This window comes from Ambystoma mexicanum, chromosome 2p (genome assembly GCF_040938575.1).
Source record: "Ambystoma mexicanum isolate Mex_15411 chromosome 2p, UKY_AmexF1_1, whole genome shotgun sequence".
Lineage (NCBI taxonomy): Eukaryota > Metazoa > Chordata > Amphibia > Caudata > Ambystomatidae > Ambystoma > Ambystoma mexicanum.
Window position 1 is genome coordinate 1,243,489,112 of NC_090923.1, and position 21,710 is coordinate 1,243,510,821.

Below are 21,710 nucleotides of genomic sequence, written 5' to 3' on the forward strand. Positions count from 1 at the left end.
TGAAATGTTTTAGGGAATGCTCCGATTACTTACTGATAATCTTTGTTGCTCTTAGTCCTGCTCTTCCTCATCACAGTACTTACCTATGAGGTATACCCAAGCTAGGATGAAAGTGGAAGAACCCAATCAAGACACACCAAACCAATGAAGTAATGCAGCAACACCACCAATGTATTGTGCAAAGGAACCAACGGACAGTCACAGTTGTGCAACCGATAACGCTCCCAGCCCAAAGGAACCCACCCTGCGGTTACCAACGTTGAGCCAGTAGTGAGTGATGAAGGCATCGGGATCAGCCTAAGTAGGCGCCCAGCAGATTTCGTGCAGAGGAAAACACAGAGCATCAGCTTAGGAGGCAACCATGCCCCTGGTGGAACAACCCTCGACCGGTAACCCAGCCACCAGGTAAGCCATGGAGATAACTGTCTTAATCCAGCGACTTATGGGCACCATAGAAGCTTTCTTGCCTGCCCCAGTGGTTCCGAAAGTAACCAGGAGGCTGTCTGATTTCCAGAAGGATGCTGTTCTGACAAGATACGCCTGGAAAGAGCGCTGCACATCAATGCTGTGCCAAGCCACCTCATCAGAAAGGCGGGCCTGAAAGAAGGCGGGAAGGACCTCATTCTGAGACAAATGAAATTTCGAAGGCCCCTTCGGCAAAAACTGGGGGTCACAATGCAACACCAGGGCATCTGGGAATACCTTAAGAAAAGGGGGCTGATATAGCAGAGCCCCTATTTCCCCCAATCGACGGGCCAATGTGATTGTGACTAAAAAAGTGTTTTTCAGCGTTTGGTGCTTAATGTCAATGAGGTCAATGGGCTCAAACGGGGGAGACGGCAGGTACTGAAAGACAAGGGGCAAATCCCACACAGAAACAGCCAGAGACTGGGGAGGCCAAGAGGAAGCCAAGCTCTTAAGAAAAGAGCCCACCAACCTGTCATCCTACAGGGTACCTCCAAAGCCCCCACTGAGAGCTTTCAGCACCGCCCACTGGGACCAAAGAGTAGCAACTGCCAGCCCCTTGTTAAATCCATCCTGAAGGAACCTGTTTATCATAGGCCTTCAGTGTGCTAGGGCTCCTGGAATGTCGAAAAGTTTCTGCCACCTTGCCCGAGATACCCAAAGTTAACAACCTCTCCCTTTCAATAGCCAGTGTAACCAGCGGATCACATGAAGCCCTGACCCACTTGCAGAGGTCAAGGCCAGCCAATCCTCCACACCTCTAGAACCCAGAGCTCCAGAAGGGAGGGGAATTGCCAAAGGGAACCACCAGGAACGCATAGGACCTGCTCTGTCTGATCCTCTGTGCCACCCTGGAAATGAGGGGAATGGGAGCAAAGGCATACAGAAGAACCCTAGGCCACTATATGTTCAAGCATCCACCACCCAAACCCCCACTGCAAGAAACTGTGATCAGAACTGGGGATCCCTGGCAGAGGAGGGGAAGGCAAAGAGGTCCAACACTGGAGTCCCAAACCTCTGACAGATCTCCAAAAATGTCCTGACCGACAACACCAGCTCCCAAGAGCCTGGAAAGAACCCGCCGAGGTGGTCTGCAACCACATTCTCCACCCCTCTGAATGTGAAACTCTTACAAGAACAACAGGTGAAGTTCCGCACAAACCTGTATGCACCCCGCAAGGTAATTCAGGGCCCCCCATGCCCCTGATTGTTGACGTATGGCATGGCAGAGGAATTGTCCAGGAGACAGGGATAGAATCACAGCAGGGTCCGGTAAATTGCCCCCAACTCCCTCCAATTTGAGGGCCGACAGAGCCCCTCAGGTCCCACCACTCCTACACCATCAAAAACCCCAGATAAGCCCCCCAGCCAAGGCTGTTGACATTGGTGGTAAGGATAATCTTGAGGGGCGATCTAAACCCACACCCTTCCTTAGAGAACCCAGGTGCAGCCACCAGGCCAGGTCCTCTTGTTAACCTTGAGGAATTGTGACCCGGAACTCGAGGGATTGGGAAGAAGGAGGAAGGAGATGTCTCACCAAAGGGCGAAGATAGAGCCAAGCCCAAGGGATGAGTAAAACACACTAGGCCATGTGCCCCTACACAACCAGCAGGCCCTGTGGCAAAACAGAGGGGTGCCGCAAGACATCGGATAGCACAGCCTGGAGACAGAGGGCCCTCACCCGAGGGAGGAGGACCTTCCCCTGCCTGGTGCAAAACTGGGCTCCTATAAACACGAGGTCCTGAGACGGGAGTAGATGGGACTTCCCCCAGTTGATAAGAAACTCCCACTCCTGGAGAGCTGGAAAGACCCAGAGTAGATGGATCTGGACAGTACTCACAAGGTCCACCTAGATCAACCGGTCGTCAAAATAGAGGAAAAGTTGGACACCCAGTAAATGCAGATGAGCCACCAGAGAGGCCACCAGTTCTGCAAAGATCCTTGGAGCCAATTGAAATCCAAACTGAAGGACCCAGAACTGAGAACTGGAGATATGGCTGATGGGATGGGATGAGGGCAACATGATAATAGGCATCCTGGAGATTCAACGACACCAACCTGTCCCCCTGCTGCACCGGGGAAATGATCTTCCGGAAGTGAACCCCTTTCACAAACACATTGAGGTGCTTCAGGTCCAACATCAAGCAGAACTTCCCTGAGGGCTTTGGTACCTGGAAGATCTGAGAGGAGGCCCCTTGACTCCATTAGCACCAGTGAACCTGCACAATGGCCTTCTTCTCCATCAGTTCGAGAGTCGCCGACATGGCCACCCTCTTGACCCAGTTTCTGGGCATAGTAGTCATGAGCAAACGGTCCTGAACCGGGGGAGAAAGGAACTCGAGCGGGTAAACGCACATAACCGTCTGGAGGGTCCAAACGTCTGAGGCTCACTTTTCCCATACCAGACAAAAGTGCCAGAGGACTTTGATACAGGAGTGGTAGAAAATAATGGAAATAAATGCTGAATGCACATTTTGTGCACATTCGGCGTAATAGAACATTTTGAATCGCATATCGCATATTGCAGAATGAGAGAAGCAGGGATTGCAGGGTTGTTCCCAGGTACCCTAGTTCGGCATTTTGGGCTTCGAGGGTTTGAGGGGTGTCTCCCCTGCTTGCATTACATGAAAAGCGAGGGACAAATGTAAAATAAAAGCATGCAACATTTTCGAAATGCAAAGATGTCAGCTTTGCACTTTTGTGACTCAGCATTTCAGCTGCAGATTTTTCACATAGATCCTTTGATACGCCAGGACGAGGAGGGAAAACACGGGGTTGATGAAAGTTGCCAGGTTTAGCACCAGAAGCCCAGGCCTGGGACCAAGCTTTGGCTGGTGGAAGAGGAGGACTTCCTCCGTAACTGATCTGCATGTTTGTCAGCCTAGAACACCTTGTGGACCTTATCCTCCAAGGTATTACCAAAGAGTTTGTGGCCTTCAAAGGGGAGCCTCAAACCGGCCAGTTTCTGGGATCTCTTGGATTTCCAATCCCGTAAATGGCGATGACATCTGGCAGAAACACAAGCTCCCATTGCCATGGCAGTGCCCGCACCCTGTCATGTTTTCTTTTCTCAGTAGGTTTCCCCATCTAGGAACAACAAAAGGCAACACGCATGTCAGAACAGACACAGCCCACAGTGCCAGACAAGCCCAGAAGGAGACGCCAGAATCGTCACCCAGCAACCGATGCAGGTCCTAAGAAGGTCTACCCTCCAATCCCTGTCCACAGGAGGAGGGAAATTGGCAGCAAGCAATCCGCTGCAGCCTTTCGTAGAGCGTAAAGAAGTAGGTGGAAGGAGGCCACGCCCCCAAACACGAATGGGCACCTGGACTTGGCGCCAGAGCACTCATCAGCCTTCAAGCAAGCAGGGAGGGCCTTACCAACCCCCACCCCACCACATGTGTCTGACCGACCAGATCACTGGCGGTGGACCTCAGAGGTCGTTGTGATGACTGTGGGAAAACAGCAGTCAGACTCAAAGGACCAGCAGGCCCTGAAGGTGGTCCTATGGATAACGCAGTTCCCACGGCTCAACCGGAACCCCAAACCCCACAAGGAGCCCAGGAGCGACTCTGAAAACCGAACAGTGTTGAAATGTCCCACTCACCTTCCAGACACCAGTACAGATGGTGCAGAGCCGGTCACAAGTCAGGCATGGTACATGTTCAAACCGGCCCCAGTCCTACAGAGTGAATGGTTTCATAAATTATAGCTCGCCAGTTAATGCACCCAGGGCAGAAAACTTTGTATCAGCAATATTGGAGGAGTAGGCACCACCTTTTCTTATATCTGACAAATAAACTAGTGTAGCAGAAATGTCAAGGTGCTAGCCAACTAAACAACCCTTGCACTGGGTTGATACGAATGCATGTGAACAGAGGACCATGAGATGGCTCCCACGGTGATGCCTGCACTCTTAAAGGAAAGAAACCTACACAGATTTGGTTAAACTCATCTGATCTTGTGATACATAGTATAACAATAGTAATGGTGAAACAACAGTTTTTAATGACCGATCAGGCAGACGATATTGAAGCCAATGCATTTCAGACCTCACAAGGTCATTCACCAGGGCAATGTAATGTCTGGCCTGTGATAATGAAACCACCAGTAAAACAACACCAATACAAAAGAGATCTATATATATATCCTGCAGGACTCAGATTCCAGTCCTGGTGAGCTAGCTCCGTGGACCAGTACTGACACTTCTAAGGAGGGCTGGTATACCTATTCAATAAATCAACAAACTTTTATTCGGTATACAAAATCCTTCAAGTTAAACAATTTACATAAAACATCTTGGAGCAATGAATTCAGAGAACAATTCAAAATACATATCCAAAGTCTGTGATACCATTAATAAAAACATGTGCCTTAAATAAGCAGTTAACAGCAGGGAAAGGAAATCGTAGCATAACATTTTTAGAACCAATACAAAAAAAATTATCTGAGATATCCCAGGAGTCTCAAGTATTCTTGCAGGAAGAGTCAATATGCAACCCCACTACTTTATAAAATACAACCTCGATTGACTCAACAGTGGTACACACTATCATAACATTTAAAAATAAATGATCACAAACTCAGTTGAATGCCCAGAATGACACATCTCTGGTGTTACCCATAATTTACCTCAAATGCCCCAGATTAGCAGGAAAAATTACAATAAAATAAACAGCATGTATCGTAAATCACATCAGTAAAACTTTCATGCTAAGTAGGTTAAGATCCCCTAGAAATGGTCCTCAAAATCTTTGATCTATAGAGCCACGCTCTGTGTGTATATCTTGAAGTAGCAAAAACAACATGGGGCGGAAGAGTGTGTCTTAAAACCATGGTGCTTTCACCTATACAGCGAATCCCAACTTCTTCAGTACAGGTTTCAAATAACGATACCTCAAGTCAAGTGTACAAGGGCATATCAGTAGGTAATGAGTTATTAGGCCCCATTACAAGTATGGCGGTCCGGAAACAAGGGTGCCAGTAAATTTACCGCCACCCTTGTTTCCGGACCGCCACACTATGAGTCTGCCTGCCGGGACCGTCGCGCCCGACAGGGGTGACCCTGCCGTGGCGCAGCGGCCCCGGTAGGCAGATTCTTCACAGAAGTGCCTGTAACGTTAGCAACGGTGCCGGCGTTTCCGTCTCCCCACTCCCATAGAGTCCTCGGGACTCAATAGGAATGGGGAGTTACAAAATCCGGCGCCTGACTTCCAGTGCTGCTAGGACTTGTAATGTCCCGGTTGCACCAGGAACTCAGGCCCCGGATTGGTGTTACAGGGTTGGCGGCAAGGTTACCGCCAAACTCGCAACGAGGCCCGTTGTTTCATTAGCTGACCTACACATGGGGTATGCCTCAATGCCATCCCTTGACTGCTTCAGGGTGCGGTACACGTACTGCTCAGAAGTACTCTGCTGTTCTGCTACATTTAAGGGACAGCGGGCAGCACCTCTCAGCAGGGCTGCCATACTTTCATTAGGAAGGTGGGAATGAAAGTGCAGCGCGTGGGATCCCATTCATTGCCGCTTTACCCCTGGAGCATGATGTGTCCCATACACATTCTAAACACAGGTAAAAGCCAGCATTTCCTATCATTTGGATGAAAAGGACAAAATATAAACAGATGTACTAAAGTCTCCATAGCATAGGTCTCCATAGCATAGGGACACAAAACAAGGTTCAACATTAAAAACTTAATTAGTGAAAAGCCAAAGGCAATATCCCTGATCTAACTTTGACATAGCACCTATGTAGTCTAGGTGGGGCCATTATACCCAGATACTGCCCTCTGCCTGTTTGAGTATTTGGGCCTCATCAGGGGTTGGGCGGAGCAGCAAAAATGCGGCGGTAACGCTATTATTGCAGCATTACCGCTCCACCCAGTCCTGAGTTTGGGCAAAAGGCTGGAGATTTACCTCCAGCTCTGAGCTCACCCATTGGTGGTGCTATTACCGCCGGCGGTAATAGTGCCGGAAAAAAAAAAACATAGAGTCCTGTGGACTCATAACAAACAGGAACTAACAGCGCCACTGCAACTCGGGATCCAGCGCAAATTGCGTCAGACCGAGTTGCGGTACACCTAATTGTGTTGGGTGGTATCCCAGTGCAAATTACCACCAGGATACCACCCAACTCATGATGAGGTTCCTTCAATTAAAATATTGAATGGTCAATTGACTCTTACTCGCTTTCGCTATATCCCTAGAAGTTGACCACTCATCAAAAGCCTTCTATACGATGCTACCATCAGGGAAACATGAAGGTGAGGCAAAGCTTTTCAATGTGTGTGAGCCAAGGTGAGCGTGCACAATACTAAGCAATTAGAACATTCCTCAAAGTGTAGACCCCACCATGCATGCTTGTTCCTTGGCTACTCCAGTAGAGTTTTGGTCTTAAAGCAGCTCTTCTGGAAGCAGATGTCCCATTCAGTTCATATTGCCTTAGACAGGGTAGACAGGCGAGGGAAAGGACTGACGTATACACCTGATTTTTCATGCCCCATTAATTATGCGCCATAGAGAGGGGTTGCCCTTGAAGACAAGATACTGCCCCCACATTTATAATGGAAATGACTGACACCTGCCCTGTTACCCTTCAAAGCAGCACTGGCTCCAGCTATTCGATCCTTCAAATCAAATCACTATCCAGAGGGGCCTCCTGTTTCAAAACAAAGGGACAAAATGATCGATGCGCTGAGCCAGGGACCATAAGTTATTATTTTGATATGTTAATAACTACCTACAAATCAATAAACACGCAAACAAACTAAACTAATTTCTGTGTAAAGCAACTGGAAAGGCTGTTTCAGAATGGAGGAGTTCTTTCCAGTTCCAGCAGCCAGCACTGGATCATCTGCAGAAAGTGGCCAAAGTAGATTGACGTCAGTGCAAAAGGGCCCATCAGCACCTACTGCACAAGGGCATTCCCCACTGAGATGGGCACAGTCCTGGTATTTGCAGACATACATTGGGCCTCAATACAACTTTGCCAGCATCCTGGCGGTAATTCCACCAGGACTCCGGCAAATAGTAATGCTGTTAACGGCACTCTGTCTGGTGGTATTACTGCTGGACTATGAGTGTCAGTGATGGTGATAAATTCCAATTCCATGGAGTCCCATTGGCAGGATTTGCTGGTATTACCAGCACCGGTAAAACCGGCTATTTTTTGCCGCTAGGGTGACGGAATTACCAACAGCTCTTAGCTGGAGGTAATTCCTCCACCCCACCGGCCAATTTGTAATTGGCTGGTGCGGAAACGTGGTGATATATGGTAATACCAGTACGTTAATTTCACATCGGCCAACTCATAATGAGGGTGTCTTTGTCTTGTGCCCTGCAGAAACATTGCCATAACACTGAGGGAGCATTGTTCATACAGGGAGGAGGGGGCTCTCATAGGCTCTGCGGGGTGATCTGTGGGTTTTAGACACCTTGTAAGGGACCAAAGGACTAGGTTGCATGGTCTACAACTGTATTTATTGTTTTTTTACTAAAAGTGCAGGTTCAGCAGCACTACCAACCAATCCATGGCCAGTACACAAAATGAAATGTTGTCTTGGTGTTCACAGAAGGAATAGATCATTCGTTTTAATATAAGTGAAGCCATTTCCAAGAAGGAGGACATTTAGAGAGACAAAATGGTGTGAAATTGCAGCAAAAAAAGCTATTAAAAAAGGATAGTATTGAATTGTACGGACATTGCGAACTGACTCTTTTTAACATTTTTAAAATTGGACACTGTTCATTTAGAATGGTCCCTTCCAGTATAAATTGTATTCCTAATAAGAATGTTACATATATCTTACTGAGATAAGCACATTTTCAAAACCTTTTAATAAGCATATAAATGATTTCCTATTATACTCTATACCGCTATAAGGAAGGACAAGGCAACAAATAGCACCAATGCAGGTCCCTACCTGCTTTGCACACACAAAGAGCATTTTGGGAACATAAAACATATCACAAATCTTTTTTAGTTGACTAATGTTCGTGATAAAAGATTGTATTCTAACGCACTAATTGCATAATGCACACTGGATTTGGTGCTCATTTCATTTTGCCTAACACTCAAAGGGGGTCATCACGAGTTGGGCGGTAACCCTTAAATGCTGTGGTATTGCTATTAGCGCTTCATTTAAGGGTCTGCCGAATCACGGGTTTGGCAATATTTACCCCCAGCTCTGAGCTGGGGAGAAATCCGGTGGGAATTTGCTGATTTTCGGTGCTATTACCCCATGGTAATACTGCCGACGGTAATCACGCCGAAAATTCCCCATTGGGTCCAATGGGAAATGGGGAATTTCCAAATGGGCGCAATGGGAAATGGGGAAGGACCGTTCCGCCATAACCATGATCCGGCGCTAATAGCGCCAGACCGGGCGGCGGTAGCGCTATTAGCCCGGGCAGTATCCCAGCAGGAATACCACCGGGATACCGCCCAACTCGTGATGAGGCAATAAGCGTTGGTAACCATATACTCATTTGGACAACCTCAGATTTTGGATGTGAGGATAAAGTGGCCACAGCATCTGTCCCTCCATTGTTTACTTTTCACTGTCCCTCCATTGTTTACTTTTCACCGGAATAGGTGATGCTCTGAATTTTAGAAGAAGGGGCGAAGCAGGGTGCACAGACATCCTTAGAGAATTGTCTATTACAGAAGCACTTAATCAGCCCGCAGAGGCAACCAGCTCATGTAATAATTGTCACGTGATGATCAGCCATGTTCTTTGATCTGGCCATGTTCCTTATGGGGCAGAGACATGAATGCATTGGCTTTGCCAATCTTTATTTGACTAATCACATTTTAGCAGAATGTTGCAGTTACCAATCGTCTTCAGCCTATACATTTCCTATACATTTGTCTACTGGCTCATGGGACTAAAGGCTTTGAGTTCAGGTTCATATGAAAGCTGGAGATATCATGATACCGCTAAGGCTGGCTGGGAATACAGAGTCGTTGGCGTAAGGTTTTGCTCTCATTTGGTTGCCACTTGCCTGTGGGTGCACTGTAAGGGGTAAAACGTAATATGAACAAAACGGAGGCTGTTGGAGCCACAGTGAAAAATTGTCAAGTAGGACATTTGAGCCGCATTTTAGCGCATGCCCCATGTCCATAAACTCAAACCTGGGCTTTAAGGTTGATGTGCACCCTGCACTGACTGCCATAGAGGAGCGTGAATTCTAATTCAAGTTTCAAATGGGTGAAGTGCCTGAGGATTGGTCCCTTCAAATGTGAGTGAATCATAGAGTTTGTCAGGAAGGACTGCCACTGTATCTTCATGCCTAGACTATGGCAATCTTTGGCTCTCCAGATTTTTTGGACTACACCTCTCATCAACCATAGCCGCACTAGTCAATGGTGAAGGATCATTGGAGTTGTAGTCCAAAACATCTGGAGAGTGTCAGGTTGCAGACCCCTGCCCTACAGGCATGCCAGCGTATCTCACACCGTGCTTACAGGAGATCCAGGATGTGGCTACTTACTCTTGGAAATCTCTTGGAGGGTTCACCTCTCCCCAGCCATTCCTGCTCGCCATTAGCTTCCTCTCCTTCTCAAGCTCCTGCCATGTTCATGTTCTTGAAGGCAGACAGTGGGCCTCATTACAACTTTGCCGATCAAGAACCAATGGTGCCGGTAAGCTTACCGGCACCGTTGTTTCCAGACCGGCAAAGTACAAGTCTACCTGCCGGAGCCGCTGTGCCCAACAGGTCTGGCCCTGCCGGGCACAGGGGCCACAGTAGGCAGACTTTCACGGAAGCACCGGCGGTGATTCCGTGTTCCCCACTCCCATAGACTCCTATGGGACTCTATGGGAACGGGGCACAACATTTTACCGGCACCTGACTTCCCAGACCGCCGGGGTTGTAATGCCCCGGTGTTCCCGGCAAGCCAGGCGCTGGTACAATGTACAAGTCCGGCAGCAACCTGCGGGTTTTACCGGCACGGTTACCGCCGTACTTGTAATGAGGTCCAGTGACCAGCTGAGTTACCCTTGCCAGCTGCTGCCCCAGCTGGACCACTAGCCATTATACTCGAAGGTGAGCCTAAAAAATAGCCGTAAGACGCTTTCAGGCAAAAAGGACTAAACAGGTCTGCATCGAACCACCCTACTTTTAATCTCTTTGCCAATCCAAAACTGCAAAAAATAGGGTGGGCCTCATTACGAGTTTGGAGGTAGCCATGGCGTTTTTAGCGGCATGGCTACCCCCAAACTCGTGTCTGTGTCCCGCAAAAGGGGACTTACCGGGCCATTCCGACCTTGGAGGGCCCGGTAATTCCCTTTCGCAGGACCCGGACCCGGTACGTCCCCATTCCCATTGAGCCCTTATAGGGCTCAATGGGAATGGGGAGGATGCTAACAACAGGCCCGTTAATGACGCGCCCGTTGTTAGCATCCTGTACTGCTAGCGGGTCCTGCTCTGCACGTGTTGTCTGGCCAGGCGTACAGAGGGGTATCCGCTGCAGAACTCGTAATGTGGCGGCCCGGAATGAACGGTGCCGGCCCCTTACCGGCACCGTTAATTCCATGGCCGCCACAGTCGGAATGAGGGCCAGTGATTTGCCAGTTTTCCCTTTTCTCACTCAAACATCATTGAAAGAATGATGATGTTGTGAAAGTGTAGCCCGCCTGTTGTTTTTCATGAGCTGGGGGTGGGGGCTCGGAGACATGTCGGAAAGGCAAAGGTGACACGTGCAATTTCACGGGCTGTGTGCCAGTAAAAAACAAAGAAGACGGCTAACTCCTTTGCCATCAACATAGACTAACCCTATGTTAGTGTCAAGATCGTGTATGACAGGCTGCCGGCTGTGCATTGCGTAGTGACAGGCCCATAAAGTGCCATCCACTGTGAAATATGTCACACCAAACAAAATAATGTCTATCTTTGTCTGAAGGATAGACATGCAAGTGAGATAGATTGGTTCCCAATAGTAGGAGAAGTTCGAAAATGACCCTTCCCTGCGTTTTATATCCCCCTGTGCCTGTCCCAAACAGTGGGTGTGGGCTAGCTTTGTTTTCTGAGAATTTCTTTGTGTAAATGGAATGCGCTGTAGAATATGCAGAAATAACCTCTGGTTTGCTCAAATGTGTAAATGGGGTGTAATGCACACATTCAAATGCCCTTTTACAATATTGCACACCTTTTGCGGCAAAAATCATGCGATGCTGCCGGTCCCTAACACCATTTGCGCCAAAAATAGTTTTAAGGAGGTGGCCCACAGTGCTTATTTCCTTGTTCAAGGAAGTGGTCAGGATGGTGCTTCTTTAAGTTGGTAACAATCACGAAACCAGTTCTATTTTCTTTTTGTACAGATCAACATAGATGACGATATTGCCACACTGGTTTTTGATAACGGATCCTCTATAAGCAAGGCCGGCTTCGCTGGAGATGAATCTCCTCGCACTGTCTTCCCATCAATCGTGGGATACCCAAGATGACAGGTAAAGAACTCTAATTTCTCTAGTGACTAACTTGTCTTTCTTTCTACTGTTCAGTCCAGAAAAATTTACCCAGTAGTCCGTACCTAAAATCTCAATATCAAATTCAATTTAATTTCTTATCTTAATTCAACATAGTGCAAATGTAAAACATTACTATGAAAACATTTGTCTAAGAACACCCACCAGTTAGTTTACAACAACAAATATCAGAGCATCAGATACATCTACACATTACTAACGCAACAGGTTAAAAACAAAATAATACAAAGACAAAATAGGACAAAAAATAATTGTACATTGATCCAATTCATGTATCCACATTTATAATGCCCAACATGTTTCTATCCCTAACACCAAATAGGCTGGTTTGAAGGGGATTCATTCCCTATTAGAGTGCATTTGGGTTACTCGTTATGGCAACGAGTCTTGCTTATGTGTTATAGTTGTTTGCTTCCCATTGGACCAGGGGAAACACCAAAGTGCACCAGAAGTATTACTAAATTAATTTCAAGTGAATCCTAGAGTGTTCAGGAATGTATTGCTGTGCACTCTGTAAGGAAGGCATGGTATCAAACAGTAAGACGGACACAAGGGATCACAGTTGAAGGGTGTTTATTGAACTTCAACTGGGTTTGAAAAACACCTATCTAATCCAAAATCTAAAGATGGCAGCAAGCTACGACCATCAAATAATAATAACGCAGTCCTAGTAGTGTTTTGTCAAAATAAAACGGCACACTCGAGCTTAGCACAGTCTCTGGCTTCTCTAGCACGAGGATGCAGTTCAAATCTCAGTGTCAGGGCCTTCTATGTCAAAGTCTCTTTGCAATTCAAAGTCTCTCACTTCAGGGGGCCTGGTGCAACAAACAAAAATTCAAAAGTTACTTTTTCCTTTGGATTCTCATGTACACCTTCTTGGGTGATTTTCGATTGATCCCGTGCCCCCCTCTGCCTGGCTCAGACCCACTTTAATACAAAGCTTTCAATTGATCTCCCTCTGTCGGGCTCGGATGAAATCTATGTACTTTTCCAAACCTTCTCTACTTCATCGAAATCAAAGACTTTCGACTGTGCACGGGCTTTGACTTGACCCGTCGTAGGACCACTACGATTCACATGTACTCAATTGATCTCCCTCTGCCGGGCTTGCACCAACGTTATCTACTTTTATCACTTCTCAGCGCGTGCCTTATCGAGACCTTCGATTGAGCACCCATGCAGTGCCAGCCCACTGTGTCAAAGGCCTGACCTCGCCTGACCATAGTATTGGGACATGTCAGGTCCACAGCTCAGGTGTTAGTCTGTTTTCTCCCAGAGCAGGCTGTCAGTGAGAAAGTGTTTGTGTTGTAAAAAGGGGGAGGGGTAGAGTTCCTAAATATCCTACCGAGTAGAATGGGCTAAAGGTGTTACAGGGAAGGGGATACTGCGTCTCACCATCCGGTGTCCCACACCCCAAAGACCCCTCACCCAGGTGATCCTCCCGCACTGGTCTACCCCCAGGAACTGGATCCAAAAGCGATGGCTGTCTCCTGGCCACCTGGATGACAGATCCCAGGCGACTAGTGGGTGAGATGCCTTCTGGTTTCTCACAACTCCCATCTAGGTAATTCATTGTAACATTGAAGCACACATACTGATTCAGACAACCTAACAATTTGGGTGAGAGGATGAAATAGCTGCAACATTATGCTCACGTTCATTTCCCAGTGCAGACATCCAAAAAGCATGTTATACATAGGAATTAAACTTGTTTTTGATTTAAAACAGGTGTGGACTCATGTGGTATTCATGGAACCATAGTTAACGCTATCAAGCTTATCAAGCTGTGTGATGTCGAAATCCGCCCACTTCTGCATGTAAGCACTGTGTTGTCTGGTGGTAACACAATGTGTCGAGGAATTGCAGACCGAATGGAGAAAGAGATAACTGCTCTGACCCCCAGCACAATGAAAGTTAAGGTGAGTCAATTGTGTAATGCAGTCAATGACCCTGATGGGCCCGTGCCTAGAGGTAGATGCCTGATGGTAGGTACTTCTTCCACCTCAATGGCAAACTCCTATTTTTTCAACATACTAGTTTACTGGGGTGCAGGCAGTGCATGGAATTGTCTCCGTAAAGTGTGCATGAACAGTTGGTTGTAATGAAAATCACCATGATAAACAGCATATTTCAGTGCGGGGGTGAGCACAAAACCGCATCCCCTACCTAGGCCATGGGGAAAGGTCCTGATAAACAGTTTATGGCAGGTGGTTAGGGCTGTGATTAGTAGGAATGTTTTGCAATTATTGTCCCACAAAGAAAATGTGGGAACCGTGTTTCACTCCCAATGGAACCAAAACATTAGCCATAGAATGTCCGTGTAATTGTTTACATTTAATAACAAAAATATACAATATACTTTCAAATTATTTCATAAATTCATAGCATTCAATACAGTAAATGCATGCATATTATTTGCCTATGTCGACAAAGATACAATTCTCAAAGGTATAATAATGCAAAGTGTATACAAACAATTATATGAAATATAGTCATTTTATATTTAGCACATTTTCATAAAATGTCTAAGTGCTGTTATGGGTTCCTTTGACCAAAAGTCCTCCAAATATATACACGTTGGTAAGATTTTCTATTGTAATTTATATATTTATGTTTGTACATTCTCTACCAGTTTTAGGATAATAATGAAAGCATCTACGGGAGTTGGTTAGTCGTCTGTCCTATAAGTACAATAACACAGATTGTTTAAGTTACTTTAAAAAATATGATTAATTAAAGATTGTTTTTATAAATTGAAAGAACTACCATATTTTCAGATATCAGAAAACCTAATCGCAACATATATTAGTAGGAATATTTTGGCTAGCGTGTGACTTTTATAACATGATGTAAAAGTGCGCTTCATGTTCGAGGATCGCTACTCTATGGTATCTGTTGAAAGGTCACACAGTAACCTATTTCTGTAGCATGCGCTTTCTATATCATGCTAAACTGTTTTAATCTTACATGTGTCTTCTGCGTAGGTCATTGCCCCACCTGATCGCAAGGTCTGTGTCTGGATTGGTGGATCCGTCCTGGCGTCCTAGTCCACCTTTCAGCAGATGTGGATCAGCAAGCGGGAGTACGAGGAGTCAGGCTCATCTATTGTCCACCATCATCGTTCCAAATTTCACTGTCGCTGCTGCTTTGACAAACAAAACTTTGCAAAGAGAACCCAGAAGAGCCATGGATTTTAAGAATTGGTCTTTGGTGTGTGTGACTCAGGATTGAAAACTGTACCCCGAAAAGGATAAACACAATTTTCTGAATTCCTACAAATCATGAAGGATAGGATCCTACTTTGGCATTTCATATTGCATTGCTATAGGACATCACACGAGTCTGTGAAGGTTACAGAGTTCCTTCCAAGGGGGGGGTTGTACCTAAATTATATTTGTAGATAATATTGCTTGTATGTGAAGTTATGTGATGCAAAACGTCTTTGTATATTCCACCTTAAAACACATACCCTTCATATTACATTTTGGGCCTTTGGCATGATAATGCAGGATCCCGATTAGGTGTGTGACGGGTTTACATCAATGTGATGTAGTGCCATTATGTGGTGAGGGAGGGCTACTTGTACCTTTAAATGAAGGACATTCAGATAATGTGCACACATTAAAAAAAGAGCAAGTCTTAATTCAATCCTATGTGGATGGTTCACTATCTGGACGTGGAGGGGCCTTTATGGCAGTGCATGGTATCATGCTTGCCAGGGTGGCTGGAAGAAGGTGCTGCCACAGATGGAGTGCCATTATGCTGCTGGCCCGCTCTTAAAATGGGGGCAGATGTAATGTATTAGGGCCAACATCTCTATGTTGGTGGCACAATAGGCAGCTGCCTAGAATTGCCTTAATGTAGCACCAACCCTCATGATTTCCTAGTTGCCACTACCTACCTATGTGCTTTGATTGGGCTAGTTGCAACAATGGGATACTTGCTGCAAGCAAGTATGGTAACCCTACTATCATATTTTAATACCCTGGTTCACCAGGGCGACTATGTTTGAGGATGAAGGCTAGCTTAAGCTCTCCCTGGTTGTCACATATCGCCCATGGAAAGTATGGAGGAGATGGTCGATATGGAAGAAGAAATTATTTATTCCATACAACGCACAGCGTGTTCTAGTCTTCCTGTATTAGCCGCCTTAAAGACCAGCAGATGAGAAGCACCTGTGCGTTGCAACTTCCTTACTTTGTACCCGCGAGTAAGTTTGCTTACGCTCCCTCTTGTGTTCCCTCCCCGGTTTCTGCTTACCTTGTTTGTCGTTTGCTAGTGGATTTTGCTTCCCACTCGAACGGCTCCTTGCCTCCTTCCGTTCTGGTCTACTTACCTCTCCACTTGCGCAGCATCTGTCGCCGTAACCTGTTTGCCTCTCTCTCAGCCCTTCTTGCTACTGCTGTACTCTCTCCAAGCTGGGCGGTTCCCCAGCTTTCATTGTTTTCTGTGAGCGGTGTCTACCGTCAGAGCTGTGTGTTCCTGAAACACGGTCCTTTCCTTGTGTTCCATTATCTCCGTGTGTTTACCGCTCGCCAGCTGGACCTCTACCCGGACAACAAGCAACCGCCTACTACGACAACAACCAGTGCATTCTGGTACTTGTAGGCAATACTACTCTCGCCTTCACTCTTATTGGATTTATCTACGGACTGCATCAGCTACCATCCATATCAAGATCTACCAGGGTTTTTTCATCCAGTTTTTTCCCTGGTTTGGGGTGGGCTCCCTGGAGTCCCCGCTGCCGGGCACATAGCCTCTTTGGCAAAGTGGACTCTAGGCGAGCCCGTCCTTCTCTCTTCAAATCCAAGAGCAAGATCGAAACCAAGTCCACAAGAACCACCTGGAGAGAAAAGAAGAAGGAAAGTTCTACAGACGAATCTACTGCGTCTCCAACAGATTCATCCGGTGAGGAGTGGGCTAGTGGGGCTAGTTGTATAGACACTGTAATTGATCAACCTGTCAAACCTGAGACTGGTTTGCTGTACACTTTAGCATTGATAGAGACAGAGTATGTTTTGCGAGGGCTGGTTTGACTGCCATTCTATTTCCCTTCTGATGTAGATAAATACTTCAGGCCAAGAAGGGTTTAGATAATATTTTAACTGCATTAAGATGCAAGTCAGAGGATTGATTTCCCGGAAGTCTTAATGTTGAAGATATGTGAAGCCTCTTTGCCTTGGCGTGGGTGGTGTGTAATACATTTGAGAATTGCGAGAACTGAATGCCTTCTGAGGTGCTGTAAGAACTTCCATCGCATTGGCCCTCATGTTGGATGAATTCTACCATCTGTGCTGTGGTTTTGCTCCTTTAAGGATATGTCATGACAACGTCATGACTGACTGTGAATAAAAGGATCCTCTGCACGCACGCGCCTCAGAGCGGCGGCAGACTCCATGTCATGGCACTTCTGTCTCTGCGTCTCATTTGTTGGGCCTACAGGCTGACATTGTGTTACCACGGTCCTGCCGCCCTGCTGATCTGGGTGCTCCCAGATCAGCATGTGTAAGCTGGGTGCCCCCAGGCCACTGTTCCGCTGTGTGACCACAGCACAACTGCTAGTCCGGGAGCTCCTGGCAGTCGATGCCTTGCAGTGTGATCACGCCTATCAGGGTGATCCCTGCAACTGTCTGTGGCGTGTGACCATGGCACACCTAGTGTCTGCTGGGTGCCACCAGCAATGATCTGATTGGCCCGTGTGACCACAGGTCCAGTCACAATATGTGCTGCGCTCCGTATGTCTGCATTCAGCACTGGGCCGCCATTTCTTGGGAAGGAGCCCGTCGCTGCTTTGCAACAAGCTCTGTGCTCCTGGAAGGGTTTTACGGCTGTAACCATGAACTTTTCCAGGTTTCTCACAAGCAGTCGAGTTTGAACAGGCCACTGATAAAATCCTTCTGTTGCAAAATGCCATTTTATGTACCTGAATGTTCCTGCATTTTATCTGAAATGTCTTCACGCGCATCGGGCCAGGATTCCCCTCAGGACTACTGAGTTAGCTTTCATGTCCGGTAAAGTTTAAGTGCAGCAAAGAAGAGGGGGTTTTGGAAAGAACCCTTTTCGGTCTTGCATTTTAATTCAACTAGCCTTAGATGACCTATGAATGTAAGCAATAATTTTAGTTTGTATTTTCGCCGGGTGAAATTGGTGTGGATTTTGTTTATTTGCAGCATTTAAAGCGCCTGCTTGCATCACATGTCTTAGAGAATGTGGAGGAAATGTTGGCGCTCACAGCTAGTACATTCAGGAACTTTGGTTCCATTTGGTGGCCTATGCAGTCTTCCTCCCGGCATGGCAACCACCCACTGGGACCAACGTGGGCTCAGAACTATCTGTCCTGTTGAACGTTGTGGTAGTAGGGGCATAATTACTCTCATGCTTGCCTGCTATCCTTGTCAATTGTACCCCTCTTCTACTAACAAGCTGGTCAAATGGGTGATTATATGAGTGCGCATATGTTTGGGCCTAGAGTGATTGGTCTGCCTATCCAGACTTCATCAAGTGGCTACAACAGCTGGGAAGGTTTGAGAAGTGAACACTTGGGACTAATGGGAGCCTAAAACTAAACGAGCGGGTAATGCCCCGTTCACCCTCAAGAAGCCGTGCATGCTACTGGTCTCAACCTGAATATTATTCCAAACCTTTCATATGATGTATGCCCTCTGTCCACCTCCACAAGCCCAAACATATAAACATTTATTTTCTTTATTTAGTCTTTTGGCAACAAACTACAGGCCATCATTCAGCTGTATCTAAGCGCCTGGGTGGAGGATGTACCTGGAGAACCTCACGTGAAAGCAATTGGCATAGTAGACATTAAGTGATGACGATACACTGGGGTGCATTTGACTCAGTTGCTGTTATGTTATGTGGCATTTATATAGCGCTCTATATATCATTGGTATGACCTCAAAGCGCTGGTAGGTTGAAAGCCCTTGGGGACTGTAGTCCAGGTCAGTTGAGAGAATAAGGTGTTGCAGGGTGCTTGGGAGCATGCTGTGGTTATCAGATGTTCTCCCATCATTGATTTCTCAAATTATAGCAAGGGGATCCAAGGGAAAAGCCTTTTAGAGGAAATACCCACAAATCTCCTATCCTGCGAGGGTACGGTGGGTTTTTGGCAGTGGTTGAAGTGTATGAAAAGAAGTAGTGGAACTATGTTCCCTGCTGGTCTGCCCCGCTCCCCACAAACCCCATCCCTGCGCCCCCTCCCACACACAATCCAAAGCCCCCAAACAAACACACCTGCTATTTATGGGAATGTTCAGTGCAGGGCACTGAAGTACAAGCTTCAACTTCTTCCTACACTTTTATTTTAAAACCAAACCATTCCAGAACTGTTTCTTTTTAAAATAAAAGTATACGAACAGTGAAATTTAAAAATAAAAAGTATGGGAGCAGCGCTCCCGGCTGCTCCCACCCACTTCGACCTCTCATTTTTGGAGTGGCTGAATCCCAGGTCAAACTTGACTTGTCTCTCAAATGAATTCATTCTCCTCTCATGATTGTTCATATGGTTCATGAAGCCAATCAAAACCCTCCTCGGCAGATTTATAGAGTTCACTCAGCTAATCAGAGCCCTTTAATCTCCTAAAGTAGGTTTGAGGTTCTTTAAAACGGCCTTACTCACGCCCTGTTCCTTTGTGGGTTTTGCTGGGTCGTGTCACAATGTGCTTCCTTTTCTATTGTTCCCGCCACTTGGACTTACCTTATGACCCCTACAACACAGTAATGTGCTGATTTGGGAGCTCAAAAGCCTTATTTTCCATGTAATGAGTTTTTGGCAGCCAGTATGCCTTTTTAGTCAAAGTCCATGGGCCTCATTATGACCCTGGTGCTCCCGTTATGAAAGGGGCTGGTACGGGACCGGCCCCCTTCATTACCGGAGCGCCTATTACGAGGTTCCCTTTGCAGGACCCTGTAAGGATGCCTGGTAAAAGCAGGCGTCCTTTCCGGGTCCCACAAGGGGAAGAGGGAGGTAATAATGGGCCAGTTGTTATGCGCCCGTTATTACCTCCCTCCCCATTCCCATTGAGCCCTATGGGGGCTCAAATGGGAATGGGGAATGGTTCCTGCAAGGAGGAATTACCGGGTCCTTCTATGTCGGAATGACCCGGTAAATCCTCATTGCAGGAACCTGGTAAAGGAGCCCGGTTTGGAGGCATCCAGGGTCCTAATAGCACCATGGCTACCTCCAACTCGTAATGAGGCCCCATGTTTCCCAGTATTCCTTGCTCACTGCTTCATCTCCACCCTTACTGGACCAGGGTGGGTGGAGGATGAGTAACACCTGTGGCTGCAGGTGCTAGCAAACTTCACCCCTGCGGCGTGTGATCGTTAGCCAGCTTGAAAACCTCAGTTTGCTTCATTACAGCACAGATCCTTCTTGCGACCAGTCCCTTGCTCCTGTTTCTTATGCATAGTGTCTAATTCGTAGTTTCTTATTTCTTGTTCCTGGATTTCGAATGTAGCGTGCTTATCACAATGTTCTGATTCTTGGATTCCCTTTCGAGCTTCCTCTATTGTCCAGTCAGCACTTTCCAGTGCTTCCCTTTTCCTGTGCAACTCAGTTTGTCTGTGTTCTTTATTTCGTTGACTTTGCGCTATTCTGCAATGCAGCATTGATCCATTAGACACCCTCATTTATAGATTTACTATTTTGTATTATTTTCCTTCCCTGGTAGGGCGGGGGAGGTTTTGCACTTGTAATTTCGTTTTCCCTACTCTGCTTCCTTTATGTTCTATTGGAGTCTGTTCTGGAGTGCCCTTGCACTTTTCTCTGTGTTCCCTATTGATTGTTAGGTGTAGTGTGTTGTTGTATCCAGCTCTTGTGTGAATGCCTATGTTTTCCCGCTATTCTGTAAGCACTATACCTACTTGTCCGAGTCTTCTGCATTACGTTATCCCCCCTTTGCTGTTAGAGCTTTTCTAGGTCCCTGTTTGATCAGCAGAGATCATGGGCTTCGCTGACATTCCAGCTGGTGTTTCTCATCCTCGTAAGTATTGTCTTTACGTTACCTTATACAATACCATCAAGAGAGTTAGCTCACAGATCCAGTCATTGCTTTTCCTGTAAGTGGGTTTACTGCTGACACTGCCTCTGAAAGTAATTGAGGGTAGGGAGGTTGCTTACTTTCCATGTACTCATAAGCAGCTTCTAAATGCTTACACCACATCCCTTTTCATATATTTCTATTCTTATCATGCTCCACTTCCACATCCTGGGTTTTAGTGTACATGTATCTTGGTTCCTGAGTGCCTTTTGTTTGACACACGGTTATTCACTGTGTGTTCTTGTGCACATTGTCTTTGTCATATCCACTGCCTTTGTCCTCTCATGACAGGCTGTGAGGGAAGTATTACACAGGACATTTTCATCCTTGAAGTGTGTATGGTACATTTGAATAGTTCTGAGTAGCTCTGGGAGCAGGGAGGAGTTAGGTGTTTATTTTTGCATAGTTTGTGCAATGTTTTGTTGGTTTTCCCCTTATAGAGAAAGGAAAAATGTGCCATTTCCTCTTGTCCCTTTTCAATTTTATTTCACCTGACAAAACTTAAAAAGCCCCAAACAGTCCCTATCTACAATCCTATCCCCCAAAATACAGCCCCCAAAATAGTTGTTTACCCCTTTCCAGTTTTCCCCTGTGTTTTTGTTGTTGTCATTGTCTCGTTGCGTCATTTGCTGTTGTGTTGGTTTGTCATTCTTGTTATTATATGTATGTGTCTTGAGTCTTCATGTGTTCCCTTGCTGAGGTT

General features: G+C 46.4%; 1 protein-coding gene across 1 annotated transcript in view; it reads left to right on the forward strand.

Annotated features, from left to right (window-relative positions):
- LOC138567390 (actin, cytoskeletal 3-like) overlaps window positions 1–15,602 on the forward strand; it is a 510,127-nt gene extending 494,525 nt beyond the window's left edge. Inside the window, exons 3-5 of the mRNA XM_069645554.1 lie at window positions 11,787–11,915; window positions 13,683–13,873; window positions 14,939–15,602. Coding sequence (XP_069501655.1) covers window positions 11,909–11,915; window positions 13,683–13,873; window positions 14,939–15,001 — 261 coding nt within the window. The 5' untranslated portion in view covers window positions 11,787–11,908 and the 3' untranslated portion in view covers window positions 15,002–15,602. The remainder of the gene's footprint in view (window positions 1–11,786; window positions 11,916–13,682; window positions 13,874–14,938) is intronic.
- The last annotated feature ends 6,108 nt before the right edge of the window (window positions 15,603–21,710 follow it).